Raw genomic sequence first — 22,574 nt, 5'->3', positions numbered from 1 at the left:
TCTTTCAATAGAAGCAAACATTGCTGATCAACATATTGTAAGATACTATTGTATTTCCATTCTGACTACTTTTTCATCAAACTAAGCTGAGGAAAATAAATCCAATTATATTTTTTTTCTTATGAAACTTTCATTTATTTAACAACATTTATAATACATCTTAATTCTGATGAATATAGGTAGCCAATAACATGGAAAATAAAATTACATGAAGCAAAATAGGTAAGAAAAAACTAATACCCCGTGGCCCCTGCTTTAAAGGATTTTTAGAGTAACTTTTTTTTTCAAAATTAAGCCAATTTGGTCTGGTCCAATAAGTGCCTTGCAATTGTTTAAGGCTTTTATCTCAATTTCTTTTGTGAAACAGATGAGATGGAAATACAACACATAACATGATTGTTGCTTGATTGGTAAGTAAGAACACCAGCAATTGAAGGTGATGTCAAAAGCATTTGCTGAATGTCCACCGAGAGTACAAGAACAAATGGCAGGCTGTTGAAGACTTCAGACAAAGAATAAGTAGAACTGAAGGCTTAACGAAATAACAGCCAGGGCTGTCATGACAGGATGAGTTCCAAATGCAGGCAATTGAAGCTATTCCTGAAGGTTAACAAATAGTGGAAGGAGAATGGTAAATAACTGACTGCCAGTTTCGAACATACTACTAACTGATCAAGATTTCCTTCCATTTCCTTCCCAAATGCCAGTGACAAATATGTTGGAAAAACAACAGAACCTTTGTACAGGAGCACAAGGTGGCTGAATCTCTATGTGTAGCTTATTTTATCACTGAACTGTGCTCCCCTACATTGTGCTGTGACATAAACAGTATTGTATTGTTGAGCTCTAAGGGCATGCGGGGAGGCGACGGACACCTGTCCTTGTTTTCTCCTTTTAGAGTGTTGGAAGAAATGTCCTTCAGGGTTCAGTTCCAAGTGGGGAAAAAGACACTGGGTTCATGAAAATTGTTTGGAAAGAAGGTTTATTGATGATGCACAGGTCCTGGGGAGAAAAGGGGGAATCACATGCCTTGAAGATCTTAAAGAAAGAAAAAGGGCAGAGACAGGGGTGGGTTTCTTGCCCCGTTCCAACCGCATCCTCATGCACGCGCGCAGTGCACGCATGCATACTAGCACCTGTGTTATACTCCAGCTGCTCCTGGAGGATCGCGCAGGCGCTGTATGCATTCTGTGCATGCGTGGAAGCGCAGAACTCATCAAAACCGGGTAAGAAATGCGGGCGGGCGGGTGGATCCTTCGGCGTTCCCGGAGGTTACTTACTTCCGGGTTCGCCGACCAACCGTTTCGCGGGGACCGCCACGAACCACCTGAAACCCTCCCCTGGACAGAGATGCTGAGAGTCCCACATGGAGCGAAGAGAGGGATAGATTTATGCCCTATCTTGGGCTCCACCTTAGAGTTTCCTGTTCCTGTCCAAAAAATGTATCCCATTGATTGTCAGACTTCCAGGGGAGTGGTGTCTTAGCTAACTTTGTAGGCTGTCTGTGTCCCAGGCTTGGCTGAGTCTTGCCGGGTGATGCAATCTCTCCAGGTGCCATGTGGTGACTTCTGTTGCTAGATGGGTAGAGTGTTAATCCTATCATGTCTTGAGGGCCATGCCTTAATCCCATCACCCTGGACCTGAAAGGGGGGGCAGGGAGCTGCTTTGTCTTTAAAACATGTTTCTCCTTTTTTCATCCAGGGAAATATAATATTCTGCCTTGTTAACGGTTTTCAGGGTATTTCATTTTTCCAGTAGAGGGGTGGGTGCTAACTTCTTTCAAGAGCAAAACCATTGGTAAGGATTCTGTTGTTATAGAGATGGTGATAATTCATGGGCCTTCTCAGAATCCCTTGTTCTTGATTCATGAATTTCATACCGCACACTATAAATTAAGAAAGCTTCACCACAGAAAACTTATTAGCAGTGGTTGTAGTAGCACCAAATTTAATAGAGAAAGTTGGGACTGCGTTTATTCAGAAAGGTTGCCCAAGAGAATAGTGATGGTTTTTTTTTTCTCTTGAAAAATAGAAATTGACAGAACTGAATATTAAACTACTGTAGATAGATAGATAGATAGATAGATGGATGGATGGATGGATGGATGGATGGATGGATGGATGGATGGATGGATGGATGGATGGATAGATAGATAGATAGATAGATAGATAGATAGATAGATAGATAGATAGATAGATAGATAGATAGATAGATAGATAGATAGATATAGAAAGAGCCCGGCTTTGCCTGGATATTTATTTATAGGGGGAAAATGTCCAGACTAAATGTAACTTCTGATGTTGGATTTTTCCCCTTATCAGAGGGAACCCCCTTGTGGAGTACTGTGAAGCTGTTACCATGGCAACTCCACTGCCCTGTACAATAGAAGCCATTTTATGGCAGCACAGTAGAAATCATTTAAAGGCACAACAGGCTGTATCTTAACAGAACACACATCCTGAGGGGTGTTGGGGTGTCTTACCCCCACAGCATTATTTTCCAGAGAGTAAGTCATCTGTGTACCAAGTTTGGTTGAAATTGCTCAAGGCATTCCAGAGTTATGCTGGAACACATACACACAGAGAAAGAGCCATTTACTCTGTATGTGTGTGCACATGCATATATGTATATGTGGTGTGTGTGTGTGTGTGTATGTGTATGTATTTTTACACACACACACACACACACACACACACACACACACACACACACACACACACACACACACACACACACACATATATATATATATATATATATATATATATATATATATATATATATATATATATATACTGTGTGTATGTGTGCATATATATACACACATGCATACATACATGAAAGAATTAATTTTTACAGTACTATCTTAGCCTTCATTTGTGTTTCTATAATTTGCACTTTGGCGTTTATGCCCTCTTAAATTTGTATAACACCTCCACTGTTTATTTCTTCCTGCTCCCATTAACTCTGACATGTTCAGCATACTGGTGACAAAGTGAAATGTCCTAAAAACCTGATCTCTGCAGTGGTTTCTGCTGGCATGCCAGAGATCACTTTAAATTTTACTTTGCTTCCAATACACTAATTGAATACAACCGAGCGGAACAGCAGGAGATAGAAACAGAGCACAGAGAGTCCTGACAAAGATTTTTCTCTGGAGGCAAGCATTCAATTAACATCCCTTGTTAGACAGCAAAAACTAAGTACCCTGAAGCTATCTGTCACTTATTTGTTATTTCCCTGAAAACTAAAATTTCTACAGTTTTGGGGCTGTACACTTTCAAAGTCCCATTCACCAGGGTTGGTATTCACTGACTTTCCCTACCGATTCACAAATGTGAGCGCCCACGCTCGTCCATGCATGCACTCGTCCTTCCGTGCATGTGCTTTGGCTTGAAAACGTGCCTAAATCGGATGGCATAAATCTGGGCCAGCCCACCTGCGGTTTCCACTATTGGTTTGGGCAAACCGGTCCATACCGGTTGAATACCACCTCTGCCATTCACCCTACGCTTGTCACCTAGGTAATCCAAGCTAGATGGTCAGTTGATGTTTGATTGAATTGCTACTTCAAAGCAAGGTGGTAGAGTGGTAATTATTCCTCATTTAGGAATTTTGTACAGATGCATTTTTGCATTTATAATCTCATTGCAAAAATTAGAAGTATGCACTGTCAGTATATATGCATGTACATGTATTAATATATACACACAAAGAGACATATGTACATACATACATGGGAACATTTTAAGCATTCTACTTTTCTTCTCTTTAGAAGTCTTAAGCAGAAATTAGGCATATATTAGAAACCAGTATTGGCAAGACTTGGACTAGTTCATTTAGGTCAAACTTTAAGGCCCTTTGTTTTTAAATATTCTTATAAAATAGGAATTTATTTCCTACTTAAAAAAACCTTAGGAAAGCAATATCTGGAAATTTTATTCACTAAGGTTTATGTGTAACAAAATACTGTAAGACTTATGTGAAATCTCTTCCATTATAGAAGAGCATTTTGTAGCTGAAAATATGTTTGATCTCAAATTTTCCAAATCATGTTGTATTACATAATAGCATATTTGGAGACATGGAACATCTTAGGATAGGACTATAAATCCAGTATATATTTTTTCTACGATGGGAAGACACTAGTAATTTCTTGTATTTTTCATCACTCTTCTTTAAAATTCATAGATAACATATATTCATTGACAAATAACAGTGTTACTGATAGAGATTTATATAACTTTTTCCTACAGTGCGTTCTTCTGATTTACTCAGCATATCTATATCCACTTAACTGGGATTTAACCCCTATTGATCTCATGACTAGGTTTTTAATGTTTTCTTTTTCTTCCTGGGGAATCCTGGCCATGTGAATAAGCTTCATGCTAACACTCTACTTCCATCTAGACCCATCTGTCTAAACACTGTTATTAAAATGAGATTATATGGAGGGAATTATTACTGAAATATGAGTCCATTGTTTTCTAGAGACTGGACCAGTGGTGGGTTGCAGGCAGTATGGCCCGGTACAAGCTTAACGGAGCCTGCCCGGAGCACTGGGTACCATTCTGGTATGGTGCTCCGGAGGACCCACTTGCCCGCCGTTGCTCCTTATCTAGCTTTAAAGTCTTCAGCACTTCCGTTCATGTGCACGGCGCATACAGTGCCTGTGCAATGCTCCGCTGAGCAGCTGGAGTGTTGCGGAGACTTGCCGAGGCCTCGCTGGACAGTAAGATGCATGCACGCGCTGCATCCATGTGGACAACGCTGGGCCCATTCCAACCGTACCAGTTGGAACGGGATCCAGAACCCACCACTGGACTGGACACTAAAGCATATGCTGAATAGTTATGGGAACTGGATATGTCCAGTCTAACAAAGAGAAGGGCTAGAGTATGTCCTTCTTGTTATGATAGCAATCTTCAAATTTTTTGGGGGGGGGGCAGTCGCAGAGAAGAGGGGGGGTCAATCTATTCTCCAAAGTAGCTGGGGGCAGGATAAGTAACAGATGGAAGCTTATCAAAGAGAGATCCAACTTAAGAGTTAAGGAGACATTTCCAGTCAGTGGACTGAAAATTAATAGTCAATTAACCAGTGTAACAACTTGCCTCCAGAAGTTATGTATCCTCCATCACTGAAGTTTTTTTCAGGAGAGATTGGACATTTGTCTGAAATGGCATTGGGTCCCCTGCTTGAGCAGGAGGTTGGACTAGAAGGTCCCTTCCAACTCTGTTATTCTATTCTTCTGTTTTTTGAAACAACACATTGTGCACAAGAGAAGTAAAGTGAACTTATTGAAATAAAATAAACACTAAGGCTTTGGAATTCTGATTGCATTTTGAAAGCCATTTTTAGTTTTAACAGTGTTTTTAAAATGATTTAGATTTCTAATTTGACTTTTGGATTATCTGAACTTCAAATAACTGCTTTTAATAGCTAAGACTTTTTGAACTCACGAGACTTCCTTGAAATATCTCTTTCAGAGTACTATAGCCTCAAGTCTTTTTAAGTTAGACCCATTGCAATTTTATATACCACAGACTGACTGACTCACTCTCTCTCTCTCTCTCTCTCTCTCTCTCTCTCTCTCTCTCTCTCTCTCTCTCTCTCTCTCTCTCTCTCTCTCTCTCTCTCTCTTCTCCCCCCCCCTCTGTGTGTGTGTGTGTTCGTTCCAGCATAACTCTGGAACGCCTTGAGCAATTTCAACCAAACTTGGTACACAGATGACTTACTCTCTGGAAACAAATACTGTGGGGATAAGACACACCTAATACCCCTCAGTGTATGTGTGCATGTGTGTGTTCCAACATAACTCTGGAATGCCTGGGCTGCTGAAATGACTTGGTACACATATGATTTACTCTCTGGAAACAAATACTGGGGGGGGGGGGGTAAGACATCTCTAACACCTCTGTGTGTGTGTGTGTGTGTCTGTCTGTCTGCTGGGTACATTTTCTCTTCTTGCTGCTCTTATTTGTTTTATTATTACTATTAGATAGTACAACTTCTGCTCTCTGTGAAAACAAAAAATCTTCCTGTTTTGAAAGCTTTATGAGTTATGATAATTTAACATAGGTTACCATATACTTATTATCTTGTTACAATCCAACAGGTCCTCTGAAATCTATACTCTTGATTTGAGAGGGACGCCCTGCCGTTAAGTCTCAATCATATGACTGTGTTAATATTTTCAATTACAGTCTATTCAGTTACAGTCCTTCTCTTGCAGTGATACAGATCCCATGCAGTGATAATACTAATATAAACATACTCAATGGAAAGAGCAGGAAAAGGGGATTTGTTTAAAAAGAAGAAGGAAAGCAATATATTCAGTAGTTGACAAAAGATCAGGATAGGGAGAGAAATTCAGCATTCTGTAACAATGGAGTGCGGTAGAGCATTCCAGGCGTGGACCACTCTGTTGCTGAAGTCGTATTTTCTGCAATTGAGTTTGGAGTGGTTTACCTTGAGTTTGTATCTATTGTTTGCCGTGTATTATTGTGATTGAAGCTGAAGTAGTCATTGACAGGTAGGAAGCTGTAGCAGATAATTTTGTGTACTATGCTTAGGTCGGACTTTAGACAGCACAGTTCCAGATTGTCCAAGCCCAAACTTTCGAGCCTGGTGGCATAAGGGATTCTGTTGTGAGCAGAGGAATGGAGGATTCATCTCAACCCGCTCAATCGTATTAATGTCCGATATACAATGTGTACTTCACATGATAGTGAAGAAGAGTGAGGACAAAGAATAACACATGTGATTACTGAATCGTCATCAAAATGTACACTGGAGAGAGAAAAATACATGTATTGCAAACTGATTTTTTTTCTCTTTTTTTTCTCTTTCCTTCTGAACAGCACGCATTATTAAAACAAAACAATGGTGTGAAATGCTTCCATGTTTAGAAGGAGAAGGATGTGATTTGCTAATCAATAGATCAGGCTGGACCTGTACACAACCCGGTGGGAGAATAAAGACAACCACGGTGAGTTTTCTTGCTTCTTGCAATCCTTTGGGTAGAAAAAGTGATCAATTGGGTGTGGAAAAGCCACAAAAAAGTAAAAGATTAAGCTGCCTCAGAATAACATATCATTAATACATTAATACTATAATACAATCATAGCCATAATTCTATTATTTAGATATCCTTGATTGCAATCTGACTCATTATGCATAGTGGAGAAACTTCTTTATTTGATAATATAAGTGCTAGTAATCAGGATGACAGATCAGATTTACCGAAAATTCAAATTGTGGCAGCAGGAATCCTGTACAACTTAAAACCTTAGGAGCAAATAGCACCAAATTTACATGAACAATTGCTCAATGATTGTGTCTACAGGCTGTCTTCTTTGTAAAGTGAATTGTTTTTTTAAGATAGCACAGTGATTTATTTGATGCTATTTATTATCAGTTTATTTTTTATTAGTAACTAGAGATTTTAAAAAAATCATTCCAATAAGAATGTTTCTCAAAACTCTCGACATTTAGCAAAGACAAATTTGTTCTGCTAGTTTCTGCTTTTTTAATTGTTGACATTTTTAATTAAATGTTTAACAAGCTTTCATGATGGTTTTGATATTTTTATTTTATTACAAATTGCTTGGAGTGCCATCTTGATAGACAATATAAAAACAAATATAAATATAAAAAGGAATTGCACGCAAATAAGTATTAGATCAGGAAAGGCATTTGGGGGAAATAAATGTCGTAGTATCAAAGGTAAATAGTAGAAATCATATTCTGATAGAACTGACAGTCATTTAACTGTCTTTATACCATTTCCAACATGGATGTGTCTGTTAGTCGGATGGTTATTCTGTCTTAAGTAACTTACAAAATTTAGCAAAACCAGAACTATTTTCATGATCAAACTGGGAAATCTATTTGGCATGTACATTCTTTAATTCTGATTGCCTGTATTTCTGGTCCAATTGATTTCCATGTCATGTTTTGCCCAGTGGTGGGTTCCAGATCCCGTTGCAACTGGTACGTTGCAACAGGGCTGGGTATCCACCACGTGCATGCGTGCTGCACGCGCTTGGGCCCGTAACGGTCCAGTTGCTCGGTGGAGCGTCGTGCAGGCGCCGTATGCTCTGTGTGCATTCACAAATGGCCTAGTTGGGTCAAATACAGGTAAGAAGGGTGGGTGGGCCCACCGGAGCACCGGACCGGAATGATACCTGGTGCTCCCAGCAGGCACCGGTACACCCGTACTGGGGCATACTGGGCATAACCCACCAGTGGTTTTGCTATAAAACTAGTCAAAGAACCCCCTAGTATCTCAGTTACGTGAAGAAGAAAAAAATCAAAACTCCAGCCTATTAAACAATTTCCTTGTACTTTGCTTATTATTTGTGACAAACAAATTAAAGTACCCAGGAATCAACTTTGCATGTTCAATTCAGAATTTGGGAGCCATTCTTCTCCTTACCTAGGTATGTTGATGAAATCCCCATGAATCCCCATGTTCACAGTACGATTCTACAGAGGAACTTATTTTTTCATGTGATTGAACTGGAATCCTGTGGTTAGGAAGGGAGGAAGTTTTTTAAGTGTCAGAGGTGGTATTCATCTGGTTTGGACTGGTTCGGGCCAGCTCTGACAATTAGTTGGCCCCACCCCATCCCTGCTCTACCCTTTCCTTTATTTCCTGCTTTCTAGCTCATTTCAATTGTGCAGCACAGCTGATTCTCCCCCCCCCCCCTCACTGTTTTACTTACCATTGCTGATTAGGAAGGTAAGCAGCTGAGCTTCTAAATGCTCCATTTTCAGTGCTGCACATAAGCATTTTGGGTGCATGCGCATGCAAAGCACATGCTCAATGAACCGATTGTTAAACTGGCAGCATTCCACCAGTGTTCACTGCTCTTCCCATATTGGAGTGCATACATGAAGAACAGACTATTATTATTTAGTAATGTATTATTTTTTTAATAAATAACCAACATTGTTTGAATCAGTAGGGACCAGGGAGAAGTTTGTACTGTGTAAATACAAGTTGGCAATGTAAAACCATCCATTGCATTTGGCTTATTTGTTGATAAGCATGATCAAATTTGCAAATCGTCATTATAAACTATATGAAAGAAATGTGGGATTAAAAAGAAAACCAGTATGGTAGGAAGTGAAATGGGCTTATCTGTTTGATGAAGCTTATATCTGAATTACAGTGGCAATAGTTACCTTAATTTTTATAGTTTAGTGTTACTGTAAAAATAAAAATAAAATATTAACATCAAAAGGCATGGCATTTTTAAAAATATTGTGATTAAGTTTTGAACCCCTTCTGTAGAGCTGAAAAAAGCTCTCTATAACATTTTACATAGGAATGGTAAAATACACCAGTGCTTAACTGTGACTTACATGAGCCAAAAGAAAATGGAGAAGAAAGACAAGGGAAATCCAGACATCCGTTCTTAAAATTATAGCAATAGGATGTCTTATAATGACTATCTGGAACAGAAAAAGTTGGAGATTCCAAATGTGACTGTTCTCAAGAATAGTTGAAGTAACACTTGTTTTCCATCTCTTCTGCGTCTTGGAATGAGCTCTAGTATAGTATAATATAGACTTTATTGTCATTGTACTTCATGTATACAACAAAATTGGTTTTAGCATCACTGGTGCAATCCATGACAAAAATAAAAACAACATAAATAGTATAAAGAATAATCTCTATGCAAGTAATTAGTTTTGGGGGAGAAAAGCTAGTCATACATTTCCACATGTGCATGGAGTGATCGTGGTTGCATTTAAGAGTCTGACAGCCCAAGGATAGAAACTATTTTAAAACCTATTCGTTCATCTGGCTATGCTTCCATGTCTTCTGCCTGATGGTAGAAGTGCAAAGAGACACTGACCAGGGTGTGAATCATCTCTGAGTATCTTCCTTACTCTGCTAAAGCAGCGAGACCTGGTGATGTCATCCTGTGGTGTTAAGAGGGCAACCAATAGTTTCTTGAAGGTGGCATCTCTAGGAAATTAGTTTTGCTTCTCATCTCTGCAACCATATGGCCCAACATTGAAGTGCCATTATTCAAGGTTGAATTTAATTGGTTATTAATGTGTGTTGTTCTTCAGAGCAAATGTTAATTTCTTATAAAGGCTATAAAAATTGTGATTTTTAAAATGTACACAACTTCGATACATCTGGGTTGGTGTTTTTTTTACTTAATTTCACATAAAAAATTTAAAGAACTATTAAAACCATGTTCATGCTCATTACCTTATAAGTAACATGTGAAAGGGAATTGAAAATAATTCCATTCAACGTCAGGTTTTCATTTTCATGAACAATAATTGAACTGCAAACATTTTTATACCTCTCATTGAAGTAAGAACCTGCGGTCATTTTGATTTTTGGATTAAAAGATAGCTGGCTAATCTACCCCTTCTGTCAAAATGTTTCGGTGATGTACAGACGCATGAGAAATGTCTGGTTTGGATGCAGTTTGCTTCCAAATATTAGTTGTAAGGGAGTATCTAGTTACAAGACATCTGATTGAAAATTGTAAGAAATTCTTGATTTGTGTATAATGCTTGCATCCAGGAGATAGAACAGCTTCATTTTCATAATTTGTATATGTATACAAATGTTCATCAATAACTTACGTTTAGTGAATTTAACTTAGAACATGCAAAAGTAGACACTTTTTCTTCTATTGAAGATACAAGGGGAAATAATTTCATCTTCGGAATGCTGTATATTATCAATCCTGCATAACTATTTAATTGTTATATTATTATTTCATCATTTTACTTGATGAAGTTTAAAGCCATTGAACCTATTAAAATCAGCTCTTCGTGAGGATGTCTATGGAGATTCTCAGTTATCCAGATCATGGTTGTCCCAATGGTGCTTTTTTCAAGACGCAACGACTTTCTGGTTTTTCCTTTTGAAAACGTTTCACTTCTCATCCAAGAAGCTTCTTCAACTGTGACTGGATGGTCCTTCCATTCCCCACCATTCAATCAGAGCTGAAGAAACTTCTTCAATGAGAAGTGAAACATCTTCAAAGAAAAACCAGAAAGTCCTGTTGCCCCTTGAAAAAAGCACCTTTGGGACTCCTCATCAGGAGTTGGTAGCATTCGTTCTGGCTGATTAATTCATTAAAAGGCATACATTTTTATAAACTGTAGTGAGCTAGAGTTCATGAAAACTTACACCATTTTATAAAGTTTATTAATTTTATAGTTATTTATTTACTTAGCATATGGTGTTGATACATGAAAGCCAGAAGACAACAGTGTTATTATAGAATAGAAGTTTGGCTGCCTAAGATTGCTAGTTTCTTAAGTTCACATTTGCATGCTATCCAAGGTGCACCAGAAGGGGCAAACTAGCTTAAACACACAAAGCAGCTAACGGCATTCTGTGAAAATGGAAGTATTATCAGGGCCTTTTTCTCTACAAGTTTTCACTTAGCTTTTGGGCCAGTTCAGTTTTGGTTGGTTTCTTGCTTCCATTATTAGTCCCACCAGAGTGGTACCTACTTGCATTTGCATTCTTTCAAACTGCTAGACTGGCAGAAACTGATGCAAGTGATGGAGGCTCACTCCATCATGGGGTCCTAGGCAGGGGGGAAATCCAGCAGGTTCTGACAGGTTATGGAGAACCGGTAGGGGAAACTTTGAGTAGTTCAGAAAACTGGCAAATGTCCCCTCTGATTGGCCCGAGAGTGGGTGAGAATGCAGTATCCTTCCCCTGAAGTGGAATGGGAATGGAGATTTTGCAGTATTTTTGCCATGGAATGGGGTGGGAATGGAGATTTTGCAGTATCCTTCCCCTGCTATGCCCACCAAGCCACGCCCACAGAACCGGTAAAAAAAAAAAAGAATTTCACTGGTCTTAGTGCTCAAACTGCTGGAATGCAGAGAGTTGACCTTCTCCAGCCAACAAATCCAGCATCTTTAAGGCACTGAGCAACCTCATCACTTTATTATAAATGATAATTTAGCCTTATAATTAAACCAGACAATTTTTATTATGGTCACATGTCAGATTACAGAACATTAAAAACATAATAAAAACCAGACAAAATAATATATTATGATTATTGATGGGTTATCGGCGGCAGCTAATTTTGTATACAGTGCAACAGAATTCTACAACATTCAAATAAAACACTTTGAATTGATCTGATAACAGCAATTGTACATAAAAGAGATCAATATTTCCTGGGTATTTTATTAGCTGGGGTATTATAAGGTTGGTCCATGAGTCCTTATAGAAGATACAGGATTACACAGGAGTGTCAAACTGGTGGCCCGTGGGCTGGATGCGTCGCATACAGGCCATGCCTACACCAGTTCCGCAAAGAGGGAAAATGTCACAATATATCACGTGATGGCAACATGACGCTGTGAGTTTGACACCCGTGATCTAACAGGACGTTTAGTTAACGTTTCAATTGCCTCTTATCTACAGGAAAATTATAGCTATTAATCTGAAAAGTATTAATTGATTTTTGGCTACCATACTTAACAGAGTTCTGCAATTTCTCAACAGCTAACCTTTTTAAACTTATATGATTTTACTGCTAAATTTGCTGAAATAAGAAATTAAGGAGCATGAAGAAACTAAAAGATAGTTTATAGTAGATAAACTATAATTATTTCAGCATAGAACAGGATTTTGCTAATAAAACATACTAAAAATATAAAAATGTACATAACAGGAAATTCGTGATATGTATGTATATTGCTGATTGGATATTTGTCCATATAATTTACACAGCTGCCAGTTTTCTATCCCACACCAAAATATGTACAATTGATTATTAATTCAATTAATAATGCTGCTCTTTGTCCATTCTCAGTACACTATGTAAGTATATTCTGTTTCAAAGAATTTAGCATTTTATTTGAGACTAGCTGATAACCCAGCATTGCCCGGGTATTTATTTATAGGGGAAAATGTCCGGCCCTAACGTAATTTCTAATATTGGATTTTCCACCTTACCAGAAGGAGCCCCCTGTGGAGAACTCTGAAGCCATTGCCATGGCAACTCCACTGTGCTGTACAGTAGAAGCCATTTTAAGGCAAAACACGCACACCAAGGGATATTAGGGGTCTCTTACCTCTACAAAATTTGTTTTCAGAGAGTAAGACATCTGTTTATATTCAGGAAATACTAGAAATAGAAAATGTAATCTCTAGAATACCAAAATATATATTGTTATTATACAGTGGCATGTCCATCTACATAACTGTGGAACCTCACACATTCAAGTATAAATGACTGTAATGCCAAAAGATTCCAGTTCAAAAGTTTTTGATTTACAGCTGGTTCTTTAGCCCTTTAAATCAACTTTATAGGGCTGTGGCAGCTTTCATTGCACATTGCCTACAGAACTGAGCCAATTTATGGTCCCCGTGCAACATTTTTGTTCCCAGTCTCCCATTAAATTCTTGCTATTGTTAAACCTAAATTCTTGCCCTAAAGCTAAGTCGCTGAACAATCAGTGTAAATAAGATTAATAATTAGTTGTTAATTAACTAGTAGTTAGTATAGGGAAAAACTATTCATGCTTGATTAATCCATTAATGAAAGAACCTAGAAATGGAAGGTGATCCTGGAGATGGGTAGGAAGGTATTTTTATTTTTATTGCATCAAACCAAAGTCTGGAATTAGGGACAGAGGAAAAGGAAGATTTCTTCTATTTGCAAATTGTTATGGAACACAAGGTGATGCTGTTTTTTAGACAGAAACGAGACCATTATTTTGGTTTGTTTATTTTGCATTGGGTCATTTCATAAAATCATGTTAGAAAAGCATGTAATGTAATAAGCTTGGCCATTATTTTCTTACCTTTTGTTGTTGTTAGAGCAATGATATTCAAAGTATATTAAATCTAAAATTTTAAATGCTAATTTAATAGACAGAATAGAAGAAGGTCACCTATCTTTATATCTTGAAACAGAAAGATAAACCCTTTGTGTTTGCACAACAGAAAATGGAAAACAGATTCTGATATTTCCCCTTATCTCTTGTTTTGCCCAAAAATCTATGTATCTTAAGCATTAACAACCTTCTAACAAGATTGGAAAATGGAATAGGTAAGTAAATTGAATATTCCTAAATTTGTACATTAGTACAATTAGTACTATTGGGAATGCAGAGGCTCAGTGGCTAAGATGCTGAGCTTGTCAATCAGAAAGGTTGGCAGTTCGGTGGTTTGAATCCCTAGTGCCACGTAATGAAGTGAGCTCCTGTTACTTGTCCCAGCTTCTACCAACCTAGCAGTTCAAAAGCATGTAAAAATGCAAGTAGAAAAATAGGAACCACTTTGGTGGGAGGGTAATAATATTCATTGCGCCTTTAGTTATGCCAGCCATATGACTATGGAGACGTCTTCCGACAGCTCTGGCTCTTCAGCTTTGAAACGTGATAAGCACCACCTCCTAGAGTCGGGACCGACTAGCACATATGTACGAGTGTAACCTTTACCTTTACCTTACAATTAGTACATTTATACAGCTGTTGATATGATCTGCCTTTATTATGGATATTTGGTAAGGGAGATGGGCAACATAGAAAATTAATAAACAGACATACAGAGAGACAGACAGACAGTCAGACAGATAATTCCAGGACATAATGTGAATCTATCCAATCAATTCAGAACCATTTTTAGTAATTTACAACAAATTTAAAAGCCAAGTCAAAAATATTAACCTCAAAACAGACACTTAGCAACAAGGTCTAAAGCAGGGGTAGTCAACTTTTTTATACCTACCGCCCACTTTTGTATCTCTGTTAGTAGTAAAATTTTCTAACCGCCCACTGGTTCCACAGTAATGGTGATTTATAAAGTAGGGAAGTAACTTTACTTTATAAAATTTATAAAGCAGAGTTACAGCAAAACCCTAAGGTCCACCATGAAAGCTGGAGCGCCCACTAGTGGGCGGTAGGGACCAGGTTGACTACCACTGGTCTAAAGTATACAGCCCCAAATTGTCTTTTAAAATATCTCTCAGAATCAAAACTGCTAAATTGAACATTTAAATATAACTGTTTAAAACAAGAATGAGTCAGTTGCACAACGTAACAATGACCATATCCTATGAATTAATCCATTATATTGTTCAGATGTTATCCCCTAGATGCCAAATAATGAGAGTTTCTATTTCATGTTCAATGTTTCAAGGGTTGCAACTTTGGAAAGTTCATCTCATTACTTCAAAGTTAAAAACATTAAAGATCTTTGCTGTTAATAGTCTCAGGGAATAAATATGATATAAATCAAAATCTTGTTAAATATCCAAAGGAATATTGTGCAGTTTAAAAAGAGCGTTTACTTTTGAAAATTTTGTTTCACATTAATTTGTTGTAGATAACCCATTCTTATTCTAATAAAGACCCAATGATTTATTGGCTTATTCTAAATAGACTCTTATGTTGAAACTGGCCTCATCAGACACCATGATTTCTTACAATTAGGTGTGCGCTGATATGGCTCAATGTATGTATCTAGATTGCTCTATGTATGTTTTGCACAAGTATATTGTACATGGAATATGTGTTAAAATGGTCAGCCAGTGGTGCAATTCAGTCAGTTCTATCCGTTGCGGTTGAGCTGGTGGGGGGGGGGAGGCTCTGCCCACCTGCCTGGATGTCATCATGTTCTGCATGATGCTCTGGCATTGCACGGAAGGTCCCATGCATGCACAGAGGTGGCACGCGAGAGGGAAGAGTGAACGCACACACACACACACATTTGCAAACCGGTAGTGAAGGTAAGTTGATTTCACCCCTGTGGTCAGCTATTCATTAGATATTTAAATAACCAGATGAAAAGACATAACTCCCTCAGATTTAGAAAGTAATCATAATCACTTGAGTATTCATTTTCATAAATTTGTGCAATTTCAGGCAATGTTTTTTTAAAAAAATTATATAACTTTGGAGAAATATAGTTTTGTAGGTTTTCAAACAATATGATGTAGAAACTTTATGTTAATGAGCAAAACTTAGTGAAACAAGTGTTTCTTATTTAGTGCTCTGTTCACTGAGAGATGCTATCTCCTGCTAAAAATACAAAATTTATAAGGTAGCTAAAACATCCCAGCAAAATGACTGAATTCATTAATTCAGTCTTCTGAGAAATAATAATTCCTTAGTGGTGTTTAATTAAAGTGCTCAACCTAATCTGTCCGCAGTTTAATTATATAAATGGGCTAGATTCAATTGCTGATGCTCAAACTCATTTCTATGGAAGTAGGAAAAATGTTTGATAATAGTAGCTTGATAAAAATGTAAGTTTATGAGGTCTTAAGGACAATGAAATAAATTCTGTACAATTCAAAGATGTGTATCACATTTAAGGAACATTCATCTAGATATATTTTTTTTCAGTTCTTTCATAAAATAATGGGAGTTGGTAGGAACCTTGGCAGTCTTACAGTCCAACCTCCTGCTGAATGCAAGGATCTCATATCATTCTGGATAAATGTCTATCCATTATTTTCTTGTCTGCTTCCACTGATGGAGCACTTTACAACCCAGAAGGCAAACTGTTTCATTGCCTAATGGCTTGGAGTCAGGAAATTTGTTCATATTTCAAATTTTAATTCTCCCACTGTAAAGTTCCTTGTGTTATGTGGTATATAACCGTGATGGTGAACCAATGCCGCAGGTGGCATGTGGAGTCTTGTCTGTGGACACATGAGCCATCACCCAGCTCAGCTCCACGATGCATGTGCACACGCCTCCCGCCGGCCAGCTAATTTTTGTGTCTCTGTTGTCCATGCAGGAGATGTGCACACATGCACGGGGGACAGGGGGATTATGGGGTGTGTGGCGTGCCCCCTGTACCCCATTTTTGGTCTCAGAAGGCTTCAGGGAGGAATGCTAGGCCCAGAACAGCACGTGAAGACAAAAAAGTTAGCCATCACTGGTATATAGCTTACTTTCAACTTTTTTCAACTCTTAATAGATTTGTATGCCACTCAATCCCAAAGGACTCCAGGTGGCTTACATAAAAGCAGTTTAAAAATATTAAAAAAGATTAAAAAACACAAGATAGAACGGCTTAAAAACAGAAACACAACATGCACTCAGTTTTCAAAGGGGCTGAAGTTCAATCAAAATCAAGAGCCCCAGGCCTGCCAGAACAGCCAGGTCTTAACAGACTTACGGAAGGCCAGTGGGGAGGGTCCGGATATCAGGGGGTAGATCGTTCCAAAGGGCCGGAGCAGCAACAGAGAAGGCTCTCCCCCGTGGAGCCGCCAGCCGGCACTGCGTAGCCAACGGCACCTGGAGAAGGCCCACCCTGTGCGATCTTACAAGCTTTTCATTCCAACTAAGGACATTTTGAGTGTTTCCTCTTTTTTAAATTATCTAATATTCTGTTATGATATATCTCCATTAAAGGGTAAACTAATAAAAGACGCTCAACAGCTGGGATAGGGCCATATAGGAATCTCAGTACAACCTATTGTTTTTGTTTTATATGAGTAATCTTGCCAAAATTCATTATTATTTTGAAGTATACTGGGTTTTTTAAATTATTATTATTCTGTTTGGATACATTCATCAAAAGGCTTTCCCAAACTATGGTATCTTAGGATGTTTTAATGTTAAATTCATTACCATTGTTAATGGTACCATTTTGAATATTAAGAAACTGTAAGAAAACGAAACTTTAACCATTACAGACATTTATTTTTTAATACTTCTATTCTTGAGCAAACTGAAGCAAAGTTCAAAGCTATTTTGAATTCATGGTTCTGCATTATACTACAAACATAATCTCAGTACTATTCAAATTGCAAAGTTATTCTACATAAGCCAACAACTAATTCTTAGTGCAAGAATATGATATATTATAGATTTGGAAAAATTAACAAATTGATTGTACCTGACTTTTCTAAAAGCATGGGGACATTGGTTTCAGAGTGATTTAAATTGCTATTTAATTTAGTAGGTTAAGTTAAGTCATCTTCCATGAAGTCAAGATGAGCAGAAGTTGATTTTTCTGCTTTATTTCAACATTTCAAACATTTTGAAATGTTTATCTGAAGAAATCTTGCAGAGTTAGAAGAGCTACACAACTTAAAATATATTTTTGGATTTGGGAACATGAGATGAGATAACAGTGATATAATAGAATGAAAAACTACACTTCTGACTTCCGATGAAAAATTGGCCAACTGACTACACGCTCAGGGAGGGATCTCTGAAGGGTTTTTCACTGAAATGTATCTTCTTCAACTATCAACAGAAGGAATCATCATTCCTTTAATTTATATGACACTCCTGGGTTAGGGAAAGTCCTAGAAACATCCCACAAGATCCTCCAATATAGCAAAAATAGCAATAGCAGTTAGACTTATATACCACTTCATAGGGCTTTCAGCCCTCTCTAAGTGGTTTACAGAGTCAGCATATTGCCCCCAACAACAATCCGGGTCCTCATTTTACCCACTTCGGAAGGATGGAAGGCTGAGTCAACCCTGAGCTGGTGAGATTTGAACAGCCGAACTGCAGAACTGCAGTCAGCTGAAGTAGCCTGCAGTGCTGCATTTAACCACTGCGCCACCTCGGCTCTTAAAAGTCTGCAAGTTTGGGTGCTGAAAGCGGGAGGGGGCTGCAATCAGTTCGTGGTTAAAGAATGCAGCCATTTTGGAATTTATTTTTCAAACAAACAGTAAGTTGTGCCTTTCATTTCTTAATCATTTTAAGGACTAGTAATATTTATTAAGCTAATAGAGACTCTCTTTAGCTATAACCTGTATTCCTTTTTGAAGATCTGCACCATTTTTAGGATTTACTAAACTTGCTAAATAACAAAGAAAAAGACTGCTAAGGCAAGCTGAAATACGAAAAAGTGGACTATCTTAAAAAAAAAAACGATGGAGAAATATAAGGGAAGAAAGTTGTGGTTTTAGTTTATTATTCTTAATAATTTGTAGCTTGGTCTTCTTTGCTGTGGGTAGCTAAAACTAAAACTAACTTTCCAATGTTTATGATTCCTGATTGGTCAGCAATTCTTAAGTGACTTATAAAAAAAGCTACTTTTTGACCAAAGGGGAAGTTAAGAAGATTAAAAAAGCAAATTATTAGAGATTTATTTGAAAAATCTTTAAATAAAATTCATCAATTTATAGAACAGCTATGGTCCAAGGATGATAAAAAGACTGTTCAAACTACTTCAGGGATGCAAATATGTATAGGAAGTTAGCAAACCACTGAGGCAATTTCACAAGTAACTGACAATACAGAGGAGTCAATTTTGGAATATAACCCTGACACCAATTTTATTATAATGGTTTAAATAGAAGCCACCCAACACAATTGAAAGAAGAACTCCAAGAAAATTTGCAACTTTTAAAAGGACAAGTTTGGGATTTTTTTCCTCATGGATATGAGAAGAAAAAGATATTTTCCATGAAGACAAGCTGGAAAGAGTGAATTAAACTCACTCAGATGGAATTAGGATGGATTTTCAATAGTTTGATATTTGTAATTGAAAGAAAGTTTTAATCTAAAGTTTGAAAATACATTTTTCCTTTAAATGCAATGCATAAGTAATGCCTAAAGTTTATAAAATATTATTGAAAGTGTACTTGAAAATATCTATGTTAAGAGAAAGTTACAGAAAAAGATGTATTAGCCTAAAAGAAAAATCCAGAGTTTTTTAAAAAAACATATACAAGAAAGGGAAAAAATATATGAGGTTCCATTGTGGCGCAGTGTTAGAGTGCTGTACCACAGGCTACTTCTGCTGATTGCCAGCTGCCTGCAATTTGGCAGTTCAAATCTCATCAGGCTCAAGGTTGACTCAGCCTTCCATCCTTCGAGGTTGGTAAAATGTCGCAGATTGTTGGGGGCAATATGCTGACTCTGTAAACCGCTTAGAGAGGGCTGTAAACTGGTATATAAGTCTAAATGCTATTGCTGCTGTTGTTGTAACTTGGATGCAGTGATCTAAACCAATTTTGTTGTATTTATTTTGTACAATGAAAATAAAGGCTATATCTACTATACTAACTTTAAAGAGTTAATTGGAATTGTTGGAATTGTATTGGTCTGAAAGTGAACTTTAAAGTATGTATGTTAAGATAAGGTGATCAGATTTTCAGATTGGTAAAGAGGGACACCTTTGACCCGGGTGTGTGGGGGGGGGCTTGATTAAAATTTTTATACAGAGCAACAAAAATTTTCATTTAATGCAAAAATAGTATTGTAATATTTTTTTATTTCAACATAACTACAATTTACAAATATAAATTGTAACTGTTGCCAAACATCAAAATTTTGATCACGTGACCATGAGGATGCTGCAACGGTCGCGAAGTGTGAAAATGGTCGCTAAGTGTGAAAATGGTCATCAGTCACTTTTGTCAATGCCATTGTAACTTTGGTCACTATACCACCTTTCTTGCCACAGTTCTTAAGTGAATAACTGCAGCTGATAAGTTAGTAACATAAGTGAATCTGGTTTCCCCATTTGACTTTGTCAAAAGGTCACAAAAGGCAATTAAAATGACCCCAGGACACTGAAACCATCATAAATACGAATCTGTTGCCAAACATCAAAATTTTGATCGCGTGACTATGAGGATGCTGCAACAGTCACTAAGTGTGAAAATGGTTGCTAAGTGTGAAAAATGGTCATCAGTCACTTTTTTCAATGCCATTGTAACTTTAGTCACTAAGCTCATTATACCACCTTTCTTGCCATAGTTCTTAAGTGAATAACTGCAGCTGGTATTTTGTATTTTGGATAGAATCTTTTTTTAAATAGTCTAAGACAATTTAAAAAAAGAATCCACACAGAATAAATTGAAGTAAAACATTTCAAACTATTCCACACAGAATAAATTGAAGTAAAACTATTTTTAAAAATTCTATGCACAATATATTTCAAAGTATTGTGCATAGAATTTTTAAAAATGGTTTCACTTCAATTTATTTTGGATAGAATCTTTTTTTAAATAGTCTAAGACAATTTAAAAAAAGAATCCACACAGAATAAAACTATTTTAAAAAATCTTATGCACAATAAATAAAATATTATTTTAAAATACATTAAAAAAATAAAAGAAAAAACCCAGCTCACTTACCAGTAGACAGACACTCCAAATCAATCCAGAATGATGTAGATGTTAATACAAAGAACTGAGCAAATTAAAATGGTGAAATTAGTCAGGGAAATATTTTTCAAAGAAACTTTGCCACCATTTTTTCCACACAAGCCGACCTCCAACCTCCATGCCCCTCCTCTCTGGAAAATCCAGGAAGGAACACTTGCGACCTCTCTAGCCAAGTATTTCCTGCAGCTCTATGGTACTGGGTCATTTTTTCTTATAAAATGAGGTAAAAGGGGCGGGAGGGGGGTCTGTTTTTTTTGGGTTTTTTTTCGCTTTAATGTTTTAATATCTTCAATGAAAGTACTGAGACAGAGAGAGAGGTAGTTAGACAGAGTGTCTTTTGTCTTGCCCCAGTTAGGATTTCTTAAGGAAATCCACTGGGCTTTCAACATGAAGCCAGAAAATCGGGACTTTTTTAAAACGCCCCAGGACACAAGACAAATTGTTAGAAATCGTGACTGTCCCACCGAAATCGGGACGTCTGGTCACCTTATGTTAAGAGGAAGTTAAGAAAAAGATGCATTATAATGTTTTAAGTTTAGAAATGTCTTTAAAGAAAAGCTTAGTGCTTTAAAAATATTTTTTCCTTCAAGATTAAAGAATCTGAAAGAATACAGTATTAATATCAAGGGTGATAGTTTGTAAAGATTATTAAGTGCAAAGAGAAATACATATTATTTCAACAACAAAGAAGATAAAGCAGGAATGATTCAACTAATTGCTCTATTCAAAGAGAATAGATTTACGATTTTTATTTGGATATCACTTCTGGATTTTGTGCTTCTGATAGGGAAAAAAATAAACTTTGTCTTTGGTTTTGCTGATTAGATATATTATTTGTTATAGAAATGGATAGTTATATACTAATGTGTAAAAGTAAAAAGCTGAGGTTGTAATGTTGTTATCTTGTACTGTGCTAAAAGTAGTTGGTAGTCAATACCTTTTTCTTTCTTACCTTATAGGTCATATTTTCTATCCCCCTTTCTTTTTCCTTCGGTTAATTTCCTATTTTTTAATTTCTTTTTGTATTTTATACATTGATAACACAAACATTTTTTAGATAGTGTGAGTGTGTGTGTGTGTGTGTGTGTGTGTGAGAGAGAGAGAGAGAGAGAGAGAGAAGCTACGCTTTCATCTACCTCTTTTTGAGATAACCCCAATAATTATGATATATGTCTAATAATTTTATAGGGAGTGATGGCTCAATTGCTAAGAAGCTGAGCTTGTCAATCAGCAAGCTTGACAGTTCGAATCCCTAGTGCTGTGAGCTCCCGTTATTTGTCCCAGCTTCTGCCAATCTAGCAGACCGATTAGATCGCACAGACTGGGCCTCCTCCGGATTCCATCCGCCAGTCAATGCCGACTGGCGACTACACGGAGGAGAGCCTTTTCTGTTGCAGCTCCGACCCTGTGGAACGATCTCCCCGTTGAGATTCGTACCCTCACCACCATCCAGACCTTCCGCATGGC

The 22,574-nt window shown here is 37.3% G+C and overlaps 1 protein-coding gene across 5 annotated transcripts in view; it reads left to right on the top strand.

Annotated features, from left to right (window-relative positions):
* The window catches only part of TAFA5 (TAFA chemokine like family member 5), a 333,004-nt gene that overhangs the window by 252,403 nt on the left and 58,027 nt on the right, over positions 1–22,574 (top strand). For all 5 annotated transcript variants that reach the window (XM_087722165.1, XM_087722162.1, XM_087722163.1 and 2 more), the window contains exon 4: positions 6,861–6,988. In XM_087722165.1, coding sequence (XP_087578291.1) covers positions 6,861–6,988 — 128 coding nt within the window. The remainder of the gene's footprint in view (positions 1–6,860; positions 6,989–22,574) is intronic.

The sequence above is a fragment of the Thamnophis sirtalis genome, unplaced genomic scaffold (genome assembly GCF_051295495.1).
Source record: "Thamnophis sirtalis isolate CommonGarterSnake01/CBP01778 unplaced genomic scaffold, rThaSir2_p1.2 scaffold_9, whole genome shotgun sequence".
Classification (NCBI taxonomy): Eukaryota; Metazoa; Chordata; class Lepidosauria; order Squamata; family Natricidae; genus Thamnophis; species Thamnophis sirtalis.
This window is presented reverse-complemented; position numbering and strand designations above follow the sequence as displayed.